Consider the following 15,509-nt stretch of genomic DNA (forward strand, 5'->3'; position numbering starts at 1 on the left):
AGCCCTGCGGGGGTTGCTTGGCTGTGAGCTATAGCTATGTAGTTCACGCACTATGCAAGGAAAAGGTGGGCGAAGCCTGTGAATATAATTTTGTGGGGTTTTTTAGAGGTTTTTTTTTTTTTTTTTTTTACTAAGTTCAGTCAGCCGACATCTAATATGTCATTAGTTTTCGATGTAGTGTTCTATGATTCGATGCTTGCGTGTAACACCCAGAGCTTGTCACTTCATGTGCCCTCCTTAATACCCATCACCCTGTGACCCCATCTCTCCACCCACCTCCCTTCTGCAACCCTCACTATGTTTCCCAGGGTCCAGAGTCTCTCAATGCACTGCATAATTTTGAATAGTCATTGAAATGTTTGCCCTCTGGAAAGTGAGGTTTGAAAGTTTGTGTCAATCACAGACACTTTGGGAAGATGATAACATCTAATGGAATTTAAATGCAAAATAAATTCTCTTTTTAATTAAGGGATCTCTTTCAGTCCCACCTTCATGGTAAGACTGTATTATGAGGTGGTAAACAATGATAGTTTATTCGACAGAGATCTCTTGAGTACCTTCTATGCTCTGAGCACCATTCCAGGGGCCGGATACAAAGAAGGGAACAAAACAAAGCCTCGTCCGCTAACCGGTGCAGTTACTGCTGACAGAGCAGGCACAGGGTGCCATGCTGACACTTGAAATATAGTTCTTTCTTTCTTTTTTTTTAAAGTAGGCTTCACACCCAATGTGGGGCTTGGACTCATAACCCTGAGATCAAGAGTCACATGCTTTACCAACTGAGCCTTCCACGTGCCCCTTGATAATGTAGTTCTCACTCTGCCTTACAAACCAAGAAGTAGGAATTTGTAACCACTGAAGTTTTTCCTCCTTACTCTAGCCAGTGGCTCCTCCGCAGGAAATCCGTGACCTCTTACCAGCGTAAGGCCCCTCCACTACAAAGTGGAGTAGTTCACTTAAGGAAGCCTACCTTTGCTGGTCAGGTACTCACCTATGTTCTCTCTGCTCCATGTCACAGTGGACTGCATGGACCCCACGTGTTCAGGCCGGGGTGTCTGCGTGAGAGGCGAGTGCCACTGCTCCGTGGGATGGGGCGGCACCAACTGCGAGACGCCCAGGGCCACGTGCTTGGACCAGTGTTCAGGCCACGGAACCTTCCTCCCAGACACCGGCCTTTGCAGCTGTGACCCAAGCTGGACAGGACACGATTGTTCTATCGGTAAGTGTGGGGAGAAGGGCACTGCGTGGCCAGAGGAAGGAGCTTTCCACCAGAACATATTCGCCATTCATTCCCCGTCAGTGATCTGTCCCTGTTCCCGGTCATGCAGTGGAGTGGGGTGGGGGGTGGCGGGGGTGGCGGGTCAGGGCTACCCAGATCTCTGAGTGCTTTCCCTCTTCCCCTGAACTCTGTCCTTCAGCACCTATACTTTTCAATCAGCAAAGGATTCAAAAATTACTCTTCACATCATTCCTTACATAGTGATGGCCTCGAGCATGAAAACATGGCCCTGTAACCATGTGAATTAGAATACTAGATTGAAATCTCATCTCCCATGTTACGGTGGTCATGCCTAGAGTCAAGGCCATAGGGAACAGTGTGCCTAGCCGAGACCTGCAGGAATGGGGCTTTAACAGGCTCAGGTCCAGCGGCCTGGATGGCTCAGTCAGTTTAGCGTCTGGCTGTTGATTTCTGCTCATGTCATGATCTCAGTGTAGTGAGATGGAGCCCCAGGTCGGGTTCCACACTCAGCAGGGAGTTTGCTTGGCCTGCTTGGGATTCTCTTTCTCCCTCTGCCCCTCCCTTCCTCCCCCCACCTCTCTAAAAAAACAGTGGGGGACTTAGGGACCAGCTGTCACACCATTTGGTTTCACCCATTCATCTGAACTCAGTGTATTATTCAGGGTTCTCTGTGACCTGATCCCCACCTGCCATTCTGGCCAGATTCTCTGCAAGCCAGTATGTTCCATGAGGATAGCAAACATGTCTGTCCATCCTACACACCCAGGACTCAGCATAGGCCTGGCCTACAGCAGCCGCTTCATAAATATTGATGAATGGGTAATGAACAAATGGAAGAACACATGACTAAATGTGTTCTTCACTGTAGCATTCAGTTCATGTATAGAGGGCTTATATGTAGAACATTCAAAGAATCATTACATTACCACCCTGCTATTCATAATCCCCTTACGATGTGTAGACCCTCCCCAGATGAGGGCTGAAGGAGAACACGTGTAAATCACCTAACCCAGTACTGGGATATGGTAGGTGTGTTCACTTCTCAGACCTCATTTCAATAGGGTCCACTGTTTAAATTCACATGAAAACCCTGTGAGAAAGGTATCATCACCCCGGCATACCGATCTACATAATGTTTTAATCAGCGAATGCTTTTGAACACCTACTGTGTACTAGACACTCTTCTAATCAGAGATACAAAGAGATAAGAACGTCCCTATCTCGGCTGAGCTTCCAGTGAGGGAGAGAACAAACAAATGAAGAGAAATAATGATAAAGAAGCTTAGGCCCAGAAAATTTTTCAGTAATCCCACCCAAGGACACTTAGCTAAACAATGGCAGCATCTCCAGCTATGGGTTTTGTTTTGGTTTGGTTTGTTTTTTTGTACTTACATCACTTTCTTTACACAGCAATACTATTTAAACAAAGTGTGGCTCAAATTGGCTCATTCCATTGCATGTTAGCAGTCCTTTCTGTGATCAGGAAAGATGGCTGAGGCCTTCAGCAAAAATGAGATCCATGCAGCATTTGTGCCTTTGGAATACTTGGGACTACCTTGCCCCATTGCACGGAGGATTGGTGTTCAATATCCACTCTGAATTGGACTTTCATCCTTGTTTGCAAAGCTCGTGTGAAGACATGATTGCAGACACAGATGCGCAGGGTCTTAGGAATAATTCTTTTTATATAGCTCCATTTATAGCGATCTAATAAATGGTCTTCTCAGAGCTACACTGGGTTGTATTGTTTGTTACGTGGCTGCAAAGCTTATTTATGATAGGTATATAACTGTCGGTGCATTGTTAATCCCCGATGAAACTGCACAGCCTTTCATCAGTAGCAGGTTTACCTTTGGGTGAGATCACCAAGTATTCTTTAGTTGGTCCTGCAGAAGGAGACAGCAGACCCATTGGAAGGGAATTTGACTAGAACCACGAGAGCTCGTCTTTCTCAACTCTCTGTGCACCACTCCCCATAACTGGTGCCAAATGTGTGTGTGGCCTCGCGTGCAAAGGCAGAGGAGTTCCAAGTGATGAGAAGTGTCCCTGAGCCCAGCAAACCTTGTTTCAGACTCTGGCCCTGCTACGTCCTAGTTATAACTCTGGGCAAGTTCTTTCCCCTCCCTGAGCTGTAAAATGGAGGTGGTGACAGTCCCTACCTTCTGGGGTTATTATTTAGAAAATTATCGTGTGCTGAATTATTTAAGACGATATTCAAGAAGCACTTAGCATGCTACTCGGCTCATGATATGGGCTCGTTAAATGTTAGCTGCTGTTACAATTATGATTAAAAACAGCCTCTGCTGAGAGCCCTTGATATTAATGAAGACATTTGATAGAGGCAAGATGAAATATACCCTTCAGAAATATGGATTCGAGTTTTTAAATCTCCAACCTACAGCTGACAAAAACAGTGTCATGACTGCCAACCTGGCCACCAATGTCAAAGCCGCCTTCAAAATTACTGTTTCCCAGGGCAATAGTAATAGTAGTTTGTGTTTGTCGAGTGCTTCCCAGCCTACAGAGATATTTCACACATGCACACGCACCCCCACAACAACAGTCCTGTGGGTAGGGTGACTGGGTAGGACATCATCTGGAGGCTCAGGGTGTTGCCAGGCTCACCTCAGGCGCACTGGGGCCTGAGGAGGCTGGTGGCCAAACTACAGCCTGGGGCTCCGGGCCTCGCCTACAGCCCAGCACCCTCTGTCACCTCCCCACAGGCCACTGTTGCCCTCAGCTGTCCCTTCCCCTCCAGAAGCCAGTCTGAAGGCTAGTGAAGGCACGTGGAAGGTGCTTCTCTCTCACCACCTGCCCCGTATCTGTGGTACCTGCCTGGGCTCGGTCCTACTGCTGTCCCGGGCTAACCGTGGGGCTTTGGTGAGGTACAGGCTTTTCTCGACTTCAGTTTCCTCATCTGAAAACTGGAGAGAATAGTGTCTCCCTCATGTGACATCAAATTACAGAATGGATGCACGCACATTGAATCGTGCCTGGCTGGGGTGCGCTTCACGTCTCTCTCCTACCTCCCTTCCTAGTGCACTTTCACAGAGTGGAAGCTGTTTGAAAACTATCGAGATTTTTTTTTTTTAAGATTATTTTTATTTATTTGACAGAGATCACAAGCAGGCAGAGAGAGGGGAAGAGAAGCAGGCTCCCTGCTGAGCAGAGAGCCCAATGTGGGGCTCGATCCCAGGACCCTGGGATCATGACCTGAGCTGAAGGCAGAGGCTTTAACCCACTGAGCCACCCAGGTGCCCTGAAAACTGTCAAGTTTTTGCTGTGACTGATACAGAGCTGCCTTATTGACTGGATGCTGCTGAAGCTGGGGGGCTCTATGTTCAGGGGGTTAGCTGTAAGGTGGTGGGACAGGCACTGGACTTTGTCTCAGAAAATCTGCTCCCTGCATGTAGAGTGGCCTTGGCAAGTTGCTTAACCTTTCCCCCCATCCCTTGCCACAGTTTCAAGGTAAAAATCCCTCTGGGATTGTGGTAAGGATTCAGTGAGAAAATGAAGGTGAAGTGGTTGACGCCGTGTCTGGCCCAATTTGGACCCCCGCTGAGAGGCTGCTTCCATTGTATGATGTGTGTTATTGGCTCCTGGCATGGTGGGCCTGGCGCAGACACTGCCCAGGGCCTTCCTGTCAGGAGCTGCAGGCCGGTGGCTCACCTGAAGTGCTCCTCTCACCATCCGCTCCGACTGTGGCTTCTAGGGTTGGCAGAAATCACCACTGGGCCCTCATAGGAAGGAGGGCCACCTCTTCCGAGATGAAGAGACATCTTTCTGTTTGGCCCAGGGAACATGATTTAGTGAAAGCAGCTGAAATCCACGTGCCCAGCACTCCACGACTGGTCTGTAATGGAATGTGAGCTGCCAGGTTCCCCAGCACTTTGCTTGTGTTTGGGGAAACAGTGAAGTCAGATTTTCTATAAGGGTTTACTCAGACCCCAACTTCCCAGCAGCATGGCTTCTGAGCTCAGAATTCCTCCTGAAATCCCGCCTCCTTCATGCGATACTCCTTCCTGACAAACAGCATAAGACAACTGCTGGGACAAATGCCTGTGGCCTGGAAGAGTGCTGGTTATGTGCCCCACCCCCCGCACACCGGGGTCCTCGACTCTGAACCCAGTGGGACTTGGCTCTTCCAGGCTTAGAGGGGGATGGCAGCAGTGATGATGGTGGTGGTGATTCCTAGTGCTGGGGTTTTCAGATGGTGAGGAACTAGAGAAAGGAAATGACTTGTCCGAAGTAACTCAGCTAAGCAGTGGCAGAGTATGAAGTAAATCGAGGAGCTCTGGTTCTAAATCCTTAGCTTTTGCCTCAAGCCGCCTTTCCATCCAAAGAGGTTTCCTTATAAGGATGGAGCATTATTTAAAGAGCCAACCACTTCTTAGTGTTGTACCACTTCTTACCCTGTACCAACTACTGAACTAAGTGCATTATAACCATTATCTTAGTTAAGGTTCATATGAAAGCCATAAAGAAAGTATTATCAGTTCAATTTCCTGATAAGGAAGCTGAAGCTCAGAAAAGTTAAATTCCTTGCCAGCATCCCCCCATCAGTAAGTGGCAGAGTCCAGTTCAAACCAAATACGGCTCCAAGGCCTCTCCCTAGCTCTGTGGTACACTTAGCAAGAATCTGAAATCTTGCCTCTCTCTTGCCGAGCTGTGAACTCCAAGAGGTCAGGATCTACCAATATCCCTAGCACGGGGCCTGAAGGGGTTTAGGTTCTCAGGATTATTCAATAAATGACTTACCCAGTGACACATCAAAGAAGAAGCTAGAGGCTTTGTCCAGGAAGAACCCAGCACACTCCCAGTCTAATTTGTTATCTAAGGCCCCTCCTCCCCACCCCTGTGTACATCCTTGCACATATACCCATACATACACACGTACACACAGGCATGCATGCCCTGCAGAGCTAAAACCCAAATTCCTGGGCTCCTTCTCTCTGTTTCCTGACCTGGCTCATGTTAGTTTCATGTGCCTTGCCAGCCAGCTGGAACCCCTCCTGGACAAGAGTGGACACCATTTCACCTCCTTTGAGCCATCTTCCCTGGGGAGCACCATGGCGGGCCGGACACCTCCTCAGCCTTTGCATAAAGTGGGTGTTCCCAAGCAGCGCTGCTGAGAGCAGAATGACTCTCCCCAATAGCCCCAAGTGACTTAGTTGGATTTTCTCCTCTTGGCTCTGAGCTGCCTTAGAAAAGGGAAGGAATTTAACCTCTCCAAGATGGTCCTTACAAGTAGCAACGTTTACCTCTCTTTCAGAGCTAAATGACTCCTTGAGATTTGGGGCTCTTTGGTGTTATCCAGGACACCATTTCAAATGTGGTCACTTAGACCCACTGTTTGCCCCTCTGCTGGCTCTCCTTCGGGGCTTCCTTCCCCTCCACCCCAGGCTCAGTCCTCAACCTCATAAATTCACTCCTCATTTCCACTGCTCTGTGAGCTCTCTCCAGTCTTGTCTTCCATAAGTGACTTTTATGTGGAAGGGCCTTCTCATGACATTTCATTCCTTTGGGGGGTTCTGGCCCCCAGAAGCATTACATGACAGAGATTCTGCCTGTGAAATGCCCATGCTGGTGATTTATGATTCTTATCATTTCATTTCAGTGGAGTTTCATGGAGTAACAGGTGGAGATTTAGAGGCTGGGTTTAGAGGTAGCACATGCAGTCAGAAAGAACCACATGGGATTTGGAATGGGACCAAGCTAGATTTTTAAGACTGAGCTTATCCAAAGAATATGGCCAATGATACCTGCTTGGCAGGGTTGTTTTTTCAAATTAGCTTTAATATGTGTGTATAAAATGCCTAGCATGGTGCTGGCATTCATTAAGCACTCAATAAATAAAGTGTATATTCTTAGAACTTGTGATTAAATCTCAATTAGCCAAATAGTCCTTAGACTCTTGCAAATTTAAGTCTGAGAACAATTTATATGGTGAAGGTTCTGAGCCAGACTTGGACCTGAGTCCATGCAACCTTGAACAGCTTGCTTTCTCTCTCAGCAGCTCAGCTTCCTTGTGGTTCCTAACTCCCTGCCACCCCTCCCCGCAGCACATCACCGGTCATCAAGTCTAGATGAAGTTATTAATGTGCTGACATATTTATCCCCAAACAATAGCACAAGGGCCAAACAGCATTAACATCAGTTTCCTGCCAGATAATGAGCTTTCTGAGCTCGAGTCCAGAGAGGAGCACAGCCTCCAAGAGAAAGAGAGCATCCCAGAACAGCTCCAGACCTGCCCTCTGCCCCTGAGAGTAACAGACATCCACCTCATTCACTCGTGACCCTTCCTGGCCTCCCTGCACGCTGGGTGCACCAAGGATCAGAGAGCTTCAGCTCACCCAGGAGGCGACACCTAGTTAGGAGGCATGATAAGAGCTCTGACTGATGTGTGTTTGTGGGGCTTGGGAACACAAGGGCAGGAGCAGTGACCTCAGCCAGAAGACAGGTGAGAGCAGAAGCTGGGACAGTCTTCCCCCGGGAGGAGACTTATAAGCCAGACCATTAGAGGGGATCTGAGGGTGGGGAGAGTCCAGGCAGAGGGAACAGCGTGTGTAACGGGTAGAGCGTGTGTAACGTACACAGCTGTGCAAGAGCATCATCTAGAAAATCCTGCATCTGACTGGAGAGTAGCAGCCATGGGGGTGGGTAGAAGAAGTAAGACCAGAAAGGTAGGCAGGATCCAAACCGTGGTGTCCACTGAATGCCTTGCTAAAAATCTTGGATTGAAAAATTGTCCAAGGGGCACCTGGGTGGCTCAGTTGGTTAAGCAACTGCCTTCAGGTCAGGTCATGATCTCAGGGTCCTGGGATCGAACCCCTCCTGTGGCTCCCTGCTCAGCAGGGGACCTGCTTCTCCCTCTTCCACTCTCCCTGCTGGTGCTCTCTCTCTGTCAAATAAATAAATAAAATCTTTCTTTAAAAAAAGTAAAGCAAAATAAAATAATAAATAAAAATTGTTTAATGCACACTGAAGATTTCCCTGTCAGACTTCATGTCAGACCACCTCCTTTGGCTCAGCTAAACCTGGACTAGGTTCCTCCTTCACTGAAGGGGGACCTTCAGAATTCAAAGCCAGACCCTCTCAGCTGCTGATTTCCTCTCTGTTCCTCTCCTCCCCTTCAAAAAGAAACGCAAATCCTAAAGCATAGTTAATAACAAATATGACTGGCTAGATAGGGAGCAGAAAAGCTCTGTTTTCAAACTAAGTCACAGTTGACAGCAAAATAAGCCCAATGTTAAAAAAAAAATAAGAATAAGCTGAACATAGTAACAGGGTTAAAAAAAAAAATTAAAGCTCTAAACATAGCATTTGCATTAGTGCTAAATTTTGAAAATGGTAATTCAGTTTTATTTACGAGGCAAATATAATTACATTTAAATTTGAGGGAACAGAATTTAATTCTTATTAATGACAGAAAGACTGAGTGAGATGCTTTAATGCCAGAGAAATTGTCTTATGTTCATGGATGGGAGAGAAAATTAGATTCAGCGTGGAGCATTCTCCCTGCTACAAGTCTCATGTGTGTAGCCGGAATTGTTCCCTTTCTGAGAAGCATTAGCTTCTCAGCCCAGAAAGCACAGCACTGACATCCAATTAAACATCAAAAGGAAATGATCGGGCCGGGCTATTTCTGTATAGGTATGTTACGGAAGAAGAAACCCGAGGTTAGAATTTCAGCGGAGGAATAATATCCATTGAGACTTGACATTTCCTGTACCCGTTCCCAACAGCAAGTGATAGCCCGAAATCAAAGTTCAGAATAATAAATATCTGAGAGATTGACACTGAGGCAGAGAAAGAAGAGGAGGTGTTGGAAGGAGGCAGAGAAGAGCCCACTGGTTGTCTGGGATGGAGCGTGCAGGTTGAGGCACAATGAGATGGTCAGCTCCTAACATTTAATCAAAGACTGGGAAACTGGGCCCAGACAGGCATAGTGCTAAATAGTGCCAGAGTTAAAGGTTGATAAACCAGGAGCTGGCAGCTTTGTAATTTGGTAGAATTTCCCCTGACAGCCCTAGAACATTTTCTATCAGAATTGGAGCTCTTCAGTATGTAAATATAAACCCTCCTGAAATTGGGCATCAGATTCAGGTTTCTGTTTGGATGTCCAAGCTGGTGACTTGTACACAATCTCTGGTTGTCTTCCTGAATCAAACTGCTCCTATATAACTTACAATTTTAAAATAATAACTACTCTTTGAATGGAAATTTGTATTTACATTTTACAGAGCTCCTCCTGTATGTGCATCATGATTTATTCAGACAACAAATACATAAGCCTCTGACCCTGGAGATGGTGTTATTCCCAGGGATCCAGAGCTCAGAGAGCCTGAGGGATTTGCCCAGAGACACTCTGGGAAAACAAGGATTCAATGCCTTCTTTCTCTGGGCTCAACGCCCATGTTTATCCCCTGCATAACTCTCTCATTGGCCATTGCCAAGGTTTATGCTAATACTGTTGATGAATCAAGTATGAGGTTCATAAGGTTTCACTTCAGTGGATGCCACGGCAAAGAGCCACATAAACTGGATCTTGACCATGAGGTACCAGGCAGTACTGTAGGGGCTCAAGGAAAAGAGTGATTGCTTTCAGCCAGGGGCAATCAGGGGGGCTTCCTGGAGGAAGCGGGATTTAAGGTGGGTGGGTGATGGAGGTTGGATTTGAGTTGGCAGAGAGAGAGAAGGAAGAGACAAGCACCTTGAAGCAACCCATTGTAGAAATCAAAGATTTGCAATTGGATACAAAGATGCAACAGAACATGGCATTTTCCAGGAAAAACCAGTAGTTTTGAGTGGTTTTGCTTAAGATATTTGTGGCACTGGGGCGCCTGGGTGGCTCAGTGGATTAAAGCCTTTGCCTTCGGCTCAGGTCATGATCCCAGGGTCCTGGGATCCAGCCCCACATCGGGCTCTCTGTTTGGCAGGGAGCCTGCTTCCCTTCCTCTCTCTCTGCCTGCCTCTCTGCCTCCTTGTGATCTCTGTCTGTAAAATAAATAAATAAAATCTTTAAAAAAAAAAAAAAGATATTTGTGGCACTAGAGAGAGGGAGAAGAGGTGAGGGAAGGTAGCAAGCTTTCAGTCATATAGGGTCTTTTTTTTTTTTTTAAAGATTTTATTTATTTATTTGACAGGCAGAGAGAGCAGGCAGGCAGGCAGGCAGAGAGAGAGGAAGGGAAGCAGGCTCCCCGCTGAGCAGAGAGCCCGATGCGGGGCTCGATCCCAGGACCCCGAGATCATGATCCGAGCCGAAGGCAGAGGCTTAACCCACTGAGCCACCCAGGCGCCCCAGTCATATAGGGTCTTGAAAGAGTTTAGGTTTTATCTGTCAGTGGGGGCCACTGAAAAATTTTAGGCAGAATGTGCTATGGTGAGGTTTGGTTTTGGAAAGCTTACTCATATTGGCATGTAGGTGGAGGTGCCAGGGACACACATAGGTGGAGGTGTCCGGAAGCAAGTTAGATAGGTGAGCACATGTCTAGGGTAGAAAGATGGGCCTTTCACAGAAGGATATCAGGACTGGGGGTCTTTGGGAAGAGGACTAAACATCACTATCTCTTCAGCTCACCCTCTGGGTGAGCATGCCCTCTCAGTGGGGTTCGGGCAATGTTCCAGCCCATCCTGGGGATGTTGTATGGCTTCTGTGCTCACCAGCCCTTTCCTCCCTTGTTATCCTTCTGCAAAGTCAGACCCTATTGGGAGGCCTCCTTCAAGCTAAGTTTGAACTCCTCTAATCAGGAAGCCAGATACCCTGCAATTAAGATGACCAGCAGTGGCTTACCACTTCCTGTGACAGGTGCTTCATAAAGCTTGAAATTCTGGTCCCGGGGGAGTAGATGTAGAGACCGCTGTGCACCAACATCCTGGAATCCACTTTTCTGCTTGGTTCGAAAGCACTCCAAGCTCCTCCAGTGAGGTGAAAGGCCATGTGGTTTCCAAGGCTCATTAGCTTTTTGCCAACTAGAGCTGTGGTACAGAGCAGGGCTGGGAGCAGCACTGACCCTCTGGTGAGAGGGATGGAAGTTGAAAAGCACCCGAGAGTGGCTTGGGTTTGGCCTCAGTGTCAAAAGGAAGCTAATTACCGTGAGGAAGTTGAAGGCTCCTTTCCTGTATCTTCCTCTCCTTCTGGCTTCCTCCTGAAACCTGCACTGAGACAAAAAACCATCCACCCAACTTAGTGAGAGAAGGAGGGAGGGAGGTGCTGTATTAAAACATATAGGGATAGGAGAGGAAGGTAACTTACAAGTATCCTACTGTGTGCTGGGCGTGGAGACAGCTTGGTGCTCCTTTACATGTGTGGGTAGACTTGAGTTCCTCGAGGGTAGGGATAGTTTAGTATCATTTCTGAATCCCTAGCCTCTAGGGCTATGTGGCACATAGTGGGTGCTCAATATATTTTCAAATCAAGTTTAGGGTTCTGACAGATAGGAATCCTTACCACCATTGTAGAAATGTCAAAGCTAAGGCTCAGAGGTGTGCTGGGTTCCTGGGAAGTAGCAGACCAAGCTCTTACACCAGCATGTGTGACTTGAGCCTCTGTTTTGTGCAAAATGGTAGAAACTTGCACAGTTACATGGATGTAGTCAGAAGATACATTTCCTGTGTAAGACTCCCCAGGGAATGTAGAGTTCAGGCTGGGAATGGCAGGGCTGGAGAGGGAACACTGGGAGACTATTTACCTTGATAAAGGTTCACATCAAGTGCTTTGAGGAGGCAGGAGGTGAAACTTTCCAGCTGGGCCACTAGAAGGAGGCTTCAAAGAGGAGGACCCAGAACTCAAAGCCAGTGTACAGCTGAACATGGAAAGATCGAGGTACAAGAGGAACCCAGACCATGGAAATAGCTTGTAGAGAGGCACAAAAGAGGGACCACAGAGTGTGGGAAGCACCCCCCCACCCCCGCCCTTAGCCATTTGTCTTGCTGGTCCCTTCTATGACCATTTCCTAAGGCAGCCATCAAGCTCTTGCTCAAGTGCTGATGTACATGTCCCTGTGGGGCAAAGGACAGGCACTTCTCTCTCGGCCCTTGTTTTCCTGTCTACAGAATGACTAGAGTTTCTCCAAAGTGTCCTCTCATGTCCTCACAAAAACTGCTCCTCTAAGTTTTTCTCCTTATTTTCTGTCTTACTCCTAAACCCATTCAAGGGAGATCCCATGCCCAGAGGCAGGCCACTTCCTGCCCAGTGCCAACTCCCTCCTTCTCTGTCATTTTCCCCTGGTTCCACAGTCCTTCACCTCCAGCTGTTCTCCTTCAACATCCGCAGCCCCCTTGTCTCTGTCCCTCTCCCCACATCCACCTTGCAGAATCCACAACCATGCCAGCCCCTCATCATCTTTCAGCTTACAGCCCACTTCTGAGCCCTGGAAGCCAAATCGTGAACCATGTGCATGATCTTTAGCCTTTCTTGGGCCCTTCCAGCTGCAAGGGAAATGTCCACATCTGTCCATCAGTGGAGATTCCTACTTCACTGAGAACACGGAAGCCATTGGTGAAGTGCTTTCCCATTACCCTGACCTGTCCCTTAAACGTGTCTCAGCCTACATACTCCTCTCCAGAAGATGAGGTACCTGAACAGTGCTGTCCCCCATATTATGCTCCAGATCTGGTTCTCCCCAGCTGCTACGGGGCAGCTCAGTTATTCACATCATCCCCTTGCTCTAAACCCTACCTTGTCCTGGCTCTTTGCAGCCCATGAACATGATACAGTTGCCATACAGTGTTTAATCTATAAAAGATGTGTGTGATACTAGGCACATTACACGCTGTTCATTTAAGCCTCACAGATGAACCTGAGATGTTAGTGTATAAACCCTATTTTGCAGATGAGAAAACTGAGGCACAGAAGGATGAAGTAACTTGTCCAAGCCACAAGGCTGGCTGGCTGGGTGATGGATGATGGATGGATGGATGGACGGACGGATGGACGGACTGACGGACGGACAGATGGGCTGTTAGATGGCCTGGTGACTAGATAGGTGGTTAGATGGTTAGATAGATGGGTGGATTGGACAGATGGATGGGTTGACAGACAGATGGAGGATAAACAGACAGATAAACAGACACACAAACAAAAGGCAAAGTACTTAATAGGTAAGTATTGGGTCAGTGTGAGGAGGGAGGGAGACTGATTTCAGAGCACCTGTAGCTGGGGTGATGATCTCATACGTAACTAACAGTCATGGGAGTATGTCAGATTATGTCAGCCTGGTCATGCAAGTCACAGATCGAAAAGTTGTATCAGTCGTAGTCACCTTTCACTCTAGTTAAGTACCTTGGAGCAAGTCCATCTCTTCACGCTGTTTTCTCTACTCCAACGCAGGAATGAGAATACCATCGCAGGGCTGTTGTGAGGGTGTCATGGGATGGCATTTGTGTGCCACCAACAAGGGTTCTCCATTTTTCCCTTGTGTCTGCTTCACAGAGTGTCTGGTGTGGCTTGGACTTAACATGGACCAGGATTTCAGAGAAATTCCCCAGGCTGTCCACCCACTCCGATGAGCTAGTGATAAAACAAAATCCTGGCAGGAATCATCTAAGATTATTTAACCCTCCCTTAAAATTTCTTAAGGGCATTCTAAGAACCTCAGGTCCTAAGCAAAATAGAATAATTTTCCCTATTATCCCTTTTAGTGCTAAATACAAACTTATTAAAGGACTTCCCAGGAGGTCACAGGGGGCCCAGACTCTGTTTCCCCTGCCTCTGTTCCTTGCTCAGCAGGAAAGCCCACAGATCCTTGGGTGGGGACCCCTTCCATTCCCTACTTGTGGCAGTTTTGAGCATCTTTCCAAGTCGAAGAAATTTTATGAGAAAAATATATGTAAGTCTGTCCCTTTAGGGGAACACCACAGCTTCCCCTACCAGCTATTTTAATGAACAGGATTGTAAAGTAAGTCCAGACAAATTAAAACATAGCTGCACGAGGTCCCAGGCTTCATCCAGGCTCATATGGGGATTAACATTTAATGAGAGGAGCCTGGGGCAGTGTTTCCCCTTATGTATGTGCTTTGGGGCTGCAGTGAACCAATAGCCAAATCTTTTCTCTTTCCCTGCCCTTTCTCACTTCTTCCTCACCTGCCTGCTCGCTTCCACATCATGGAAGGAGAATGGGTGCGAGGTGGGAGGCAGCAGGAAAGAAGGTGTGCATGTGGGAGTACAGGCTAAGACCCTTAAGAATTACAGAGTTCTCAGTCAGAGGTTGCAGACGTGTTTCTAGGAAGGTTAGGCACATAGGAGACTGAGCCCCTGTGTGAATGTATCTAACCAAATAAAGTTTATACATAGGGCCCTGAGACACAGTTGAGCCCAACTGACATAACACTCCTATGAGGCTTTTTTTTTTTTAATTCATCTATTCTTTCAACAAATATTTATCAAGATCTCATGCTGTACCATGTCTGGTGCCCACTGCCAGGGAACCAAGTTGAGAAGAAGCTAGAGCCTGCTATTAAGGGGGCTCCTAGTCTAGAGAGAAGACAGACATATGTACCCCAGTGAGGCAAGGCAAAAGGCAAGACGTGTGGGCATGGCTTTCCCTCAGAGAAGAGCTAACTTGTTCTTGGGCCTGACCTGGTCCATCTCCAGGGTCCTGTATGGTTTAGTCAAGAACTCCACAGGCTCAGAATTAGAATGTTAGGGCAGCTGGGGATGTTCACCTGGATTTTCACCTGACTGCAAGAGGAAGCCAAGGCTACCAATACAAATGGCTTCTAACTGGGCTTTGATGGTCTTGGCTGATGGTGCCCTTCAGGGTGACTGGAGAAAGCAGACCTAAATCTTGAGGCTGCTTACTATTAAAGCTGGTGGTTTGCTCTTCAGGAAGATGCTTGTCTGCTAGGTGAGGGGCAGCTCTGCTGATACAGGATATCTTACGTCCTCGTTGATGGATCTTGTCCATAGCATAAATTACACGGGGCCGTTCAGATATGCCCTTTTCTTCCATCATCCCATCTCACCTAGTGGGGGACCGTGATTACTCTCCTTACTTTGGGCATGAGAAGTATGGTTCAGAGAGACTGAATCCTTAATTCTGCAAGGACTCCACAAGGACCCAAGGAAACTAGGGAATCAGAATGTGAGCCGAAGTCTACCCTATGGATGATATTCTCTATAGTCCTTCAGAAGATTCCTCTCAGGGCTCGACACCTCCAGCATTCCTCCAGTAAGCTCTGATGTTTATCATGTGAAGGCTGATGGGCATTGATCAAGTGCTCACTTGTATCGGGTATGTTCCCTAAGTCAATATTCACCTCTGACGTT

General features: G+C 47.4%; 1 protein-coding gene across 4 annotated transcripts in view; it reads left to right on the top strand.

The window, feature by feature from the left end:
* Positions 1–15,509, top strand: part of TENM4 (teneurin transmembrane protein 4) — a 2,938,802-nt gene that overhangs the window by 2,795,922 nt on the left and 127,371 nt on the right. For all 4 annotated transcript variants that reach the window (XM_047690277.1, XM_047690278.1, XM_047690280.1 and 1 more), the window contains one exon: positions 1,019–1,219. In XM_047690277.1, the coding sequence (XP_047546233.1) occupies positions 1,019–1,219 (201 nt within the window). The remainder of the gene's footprint in view (positions 1–1,018; positions 1,220–15,509) is intronic.

The sequence above is a fragment of the Lutra lutra genome, chromosome 10, assembly GCF_902655055.1.
Source record: "Lutra lutra chromosome 10, mLutLut1.2, whole genome shotgun sequence".
Taxonomy (NCBI): domain Eukaryota; kingdom Metazoa; phylum Chordata; class Mammalia; order Carnivora; family Mustelidae; genus Lutra; species Lutra lutra.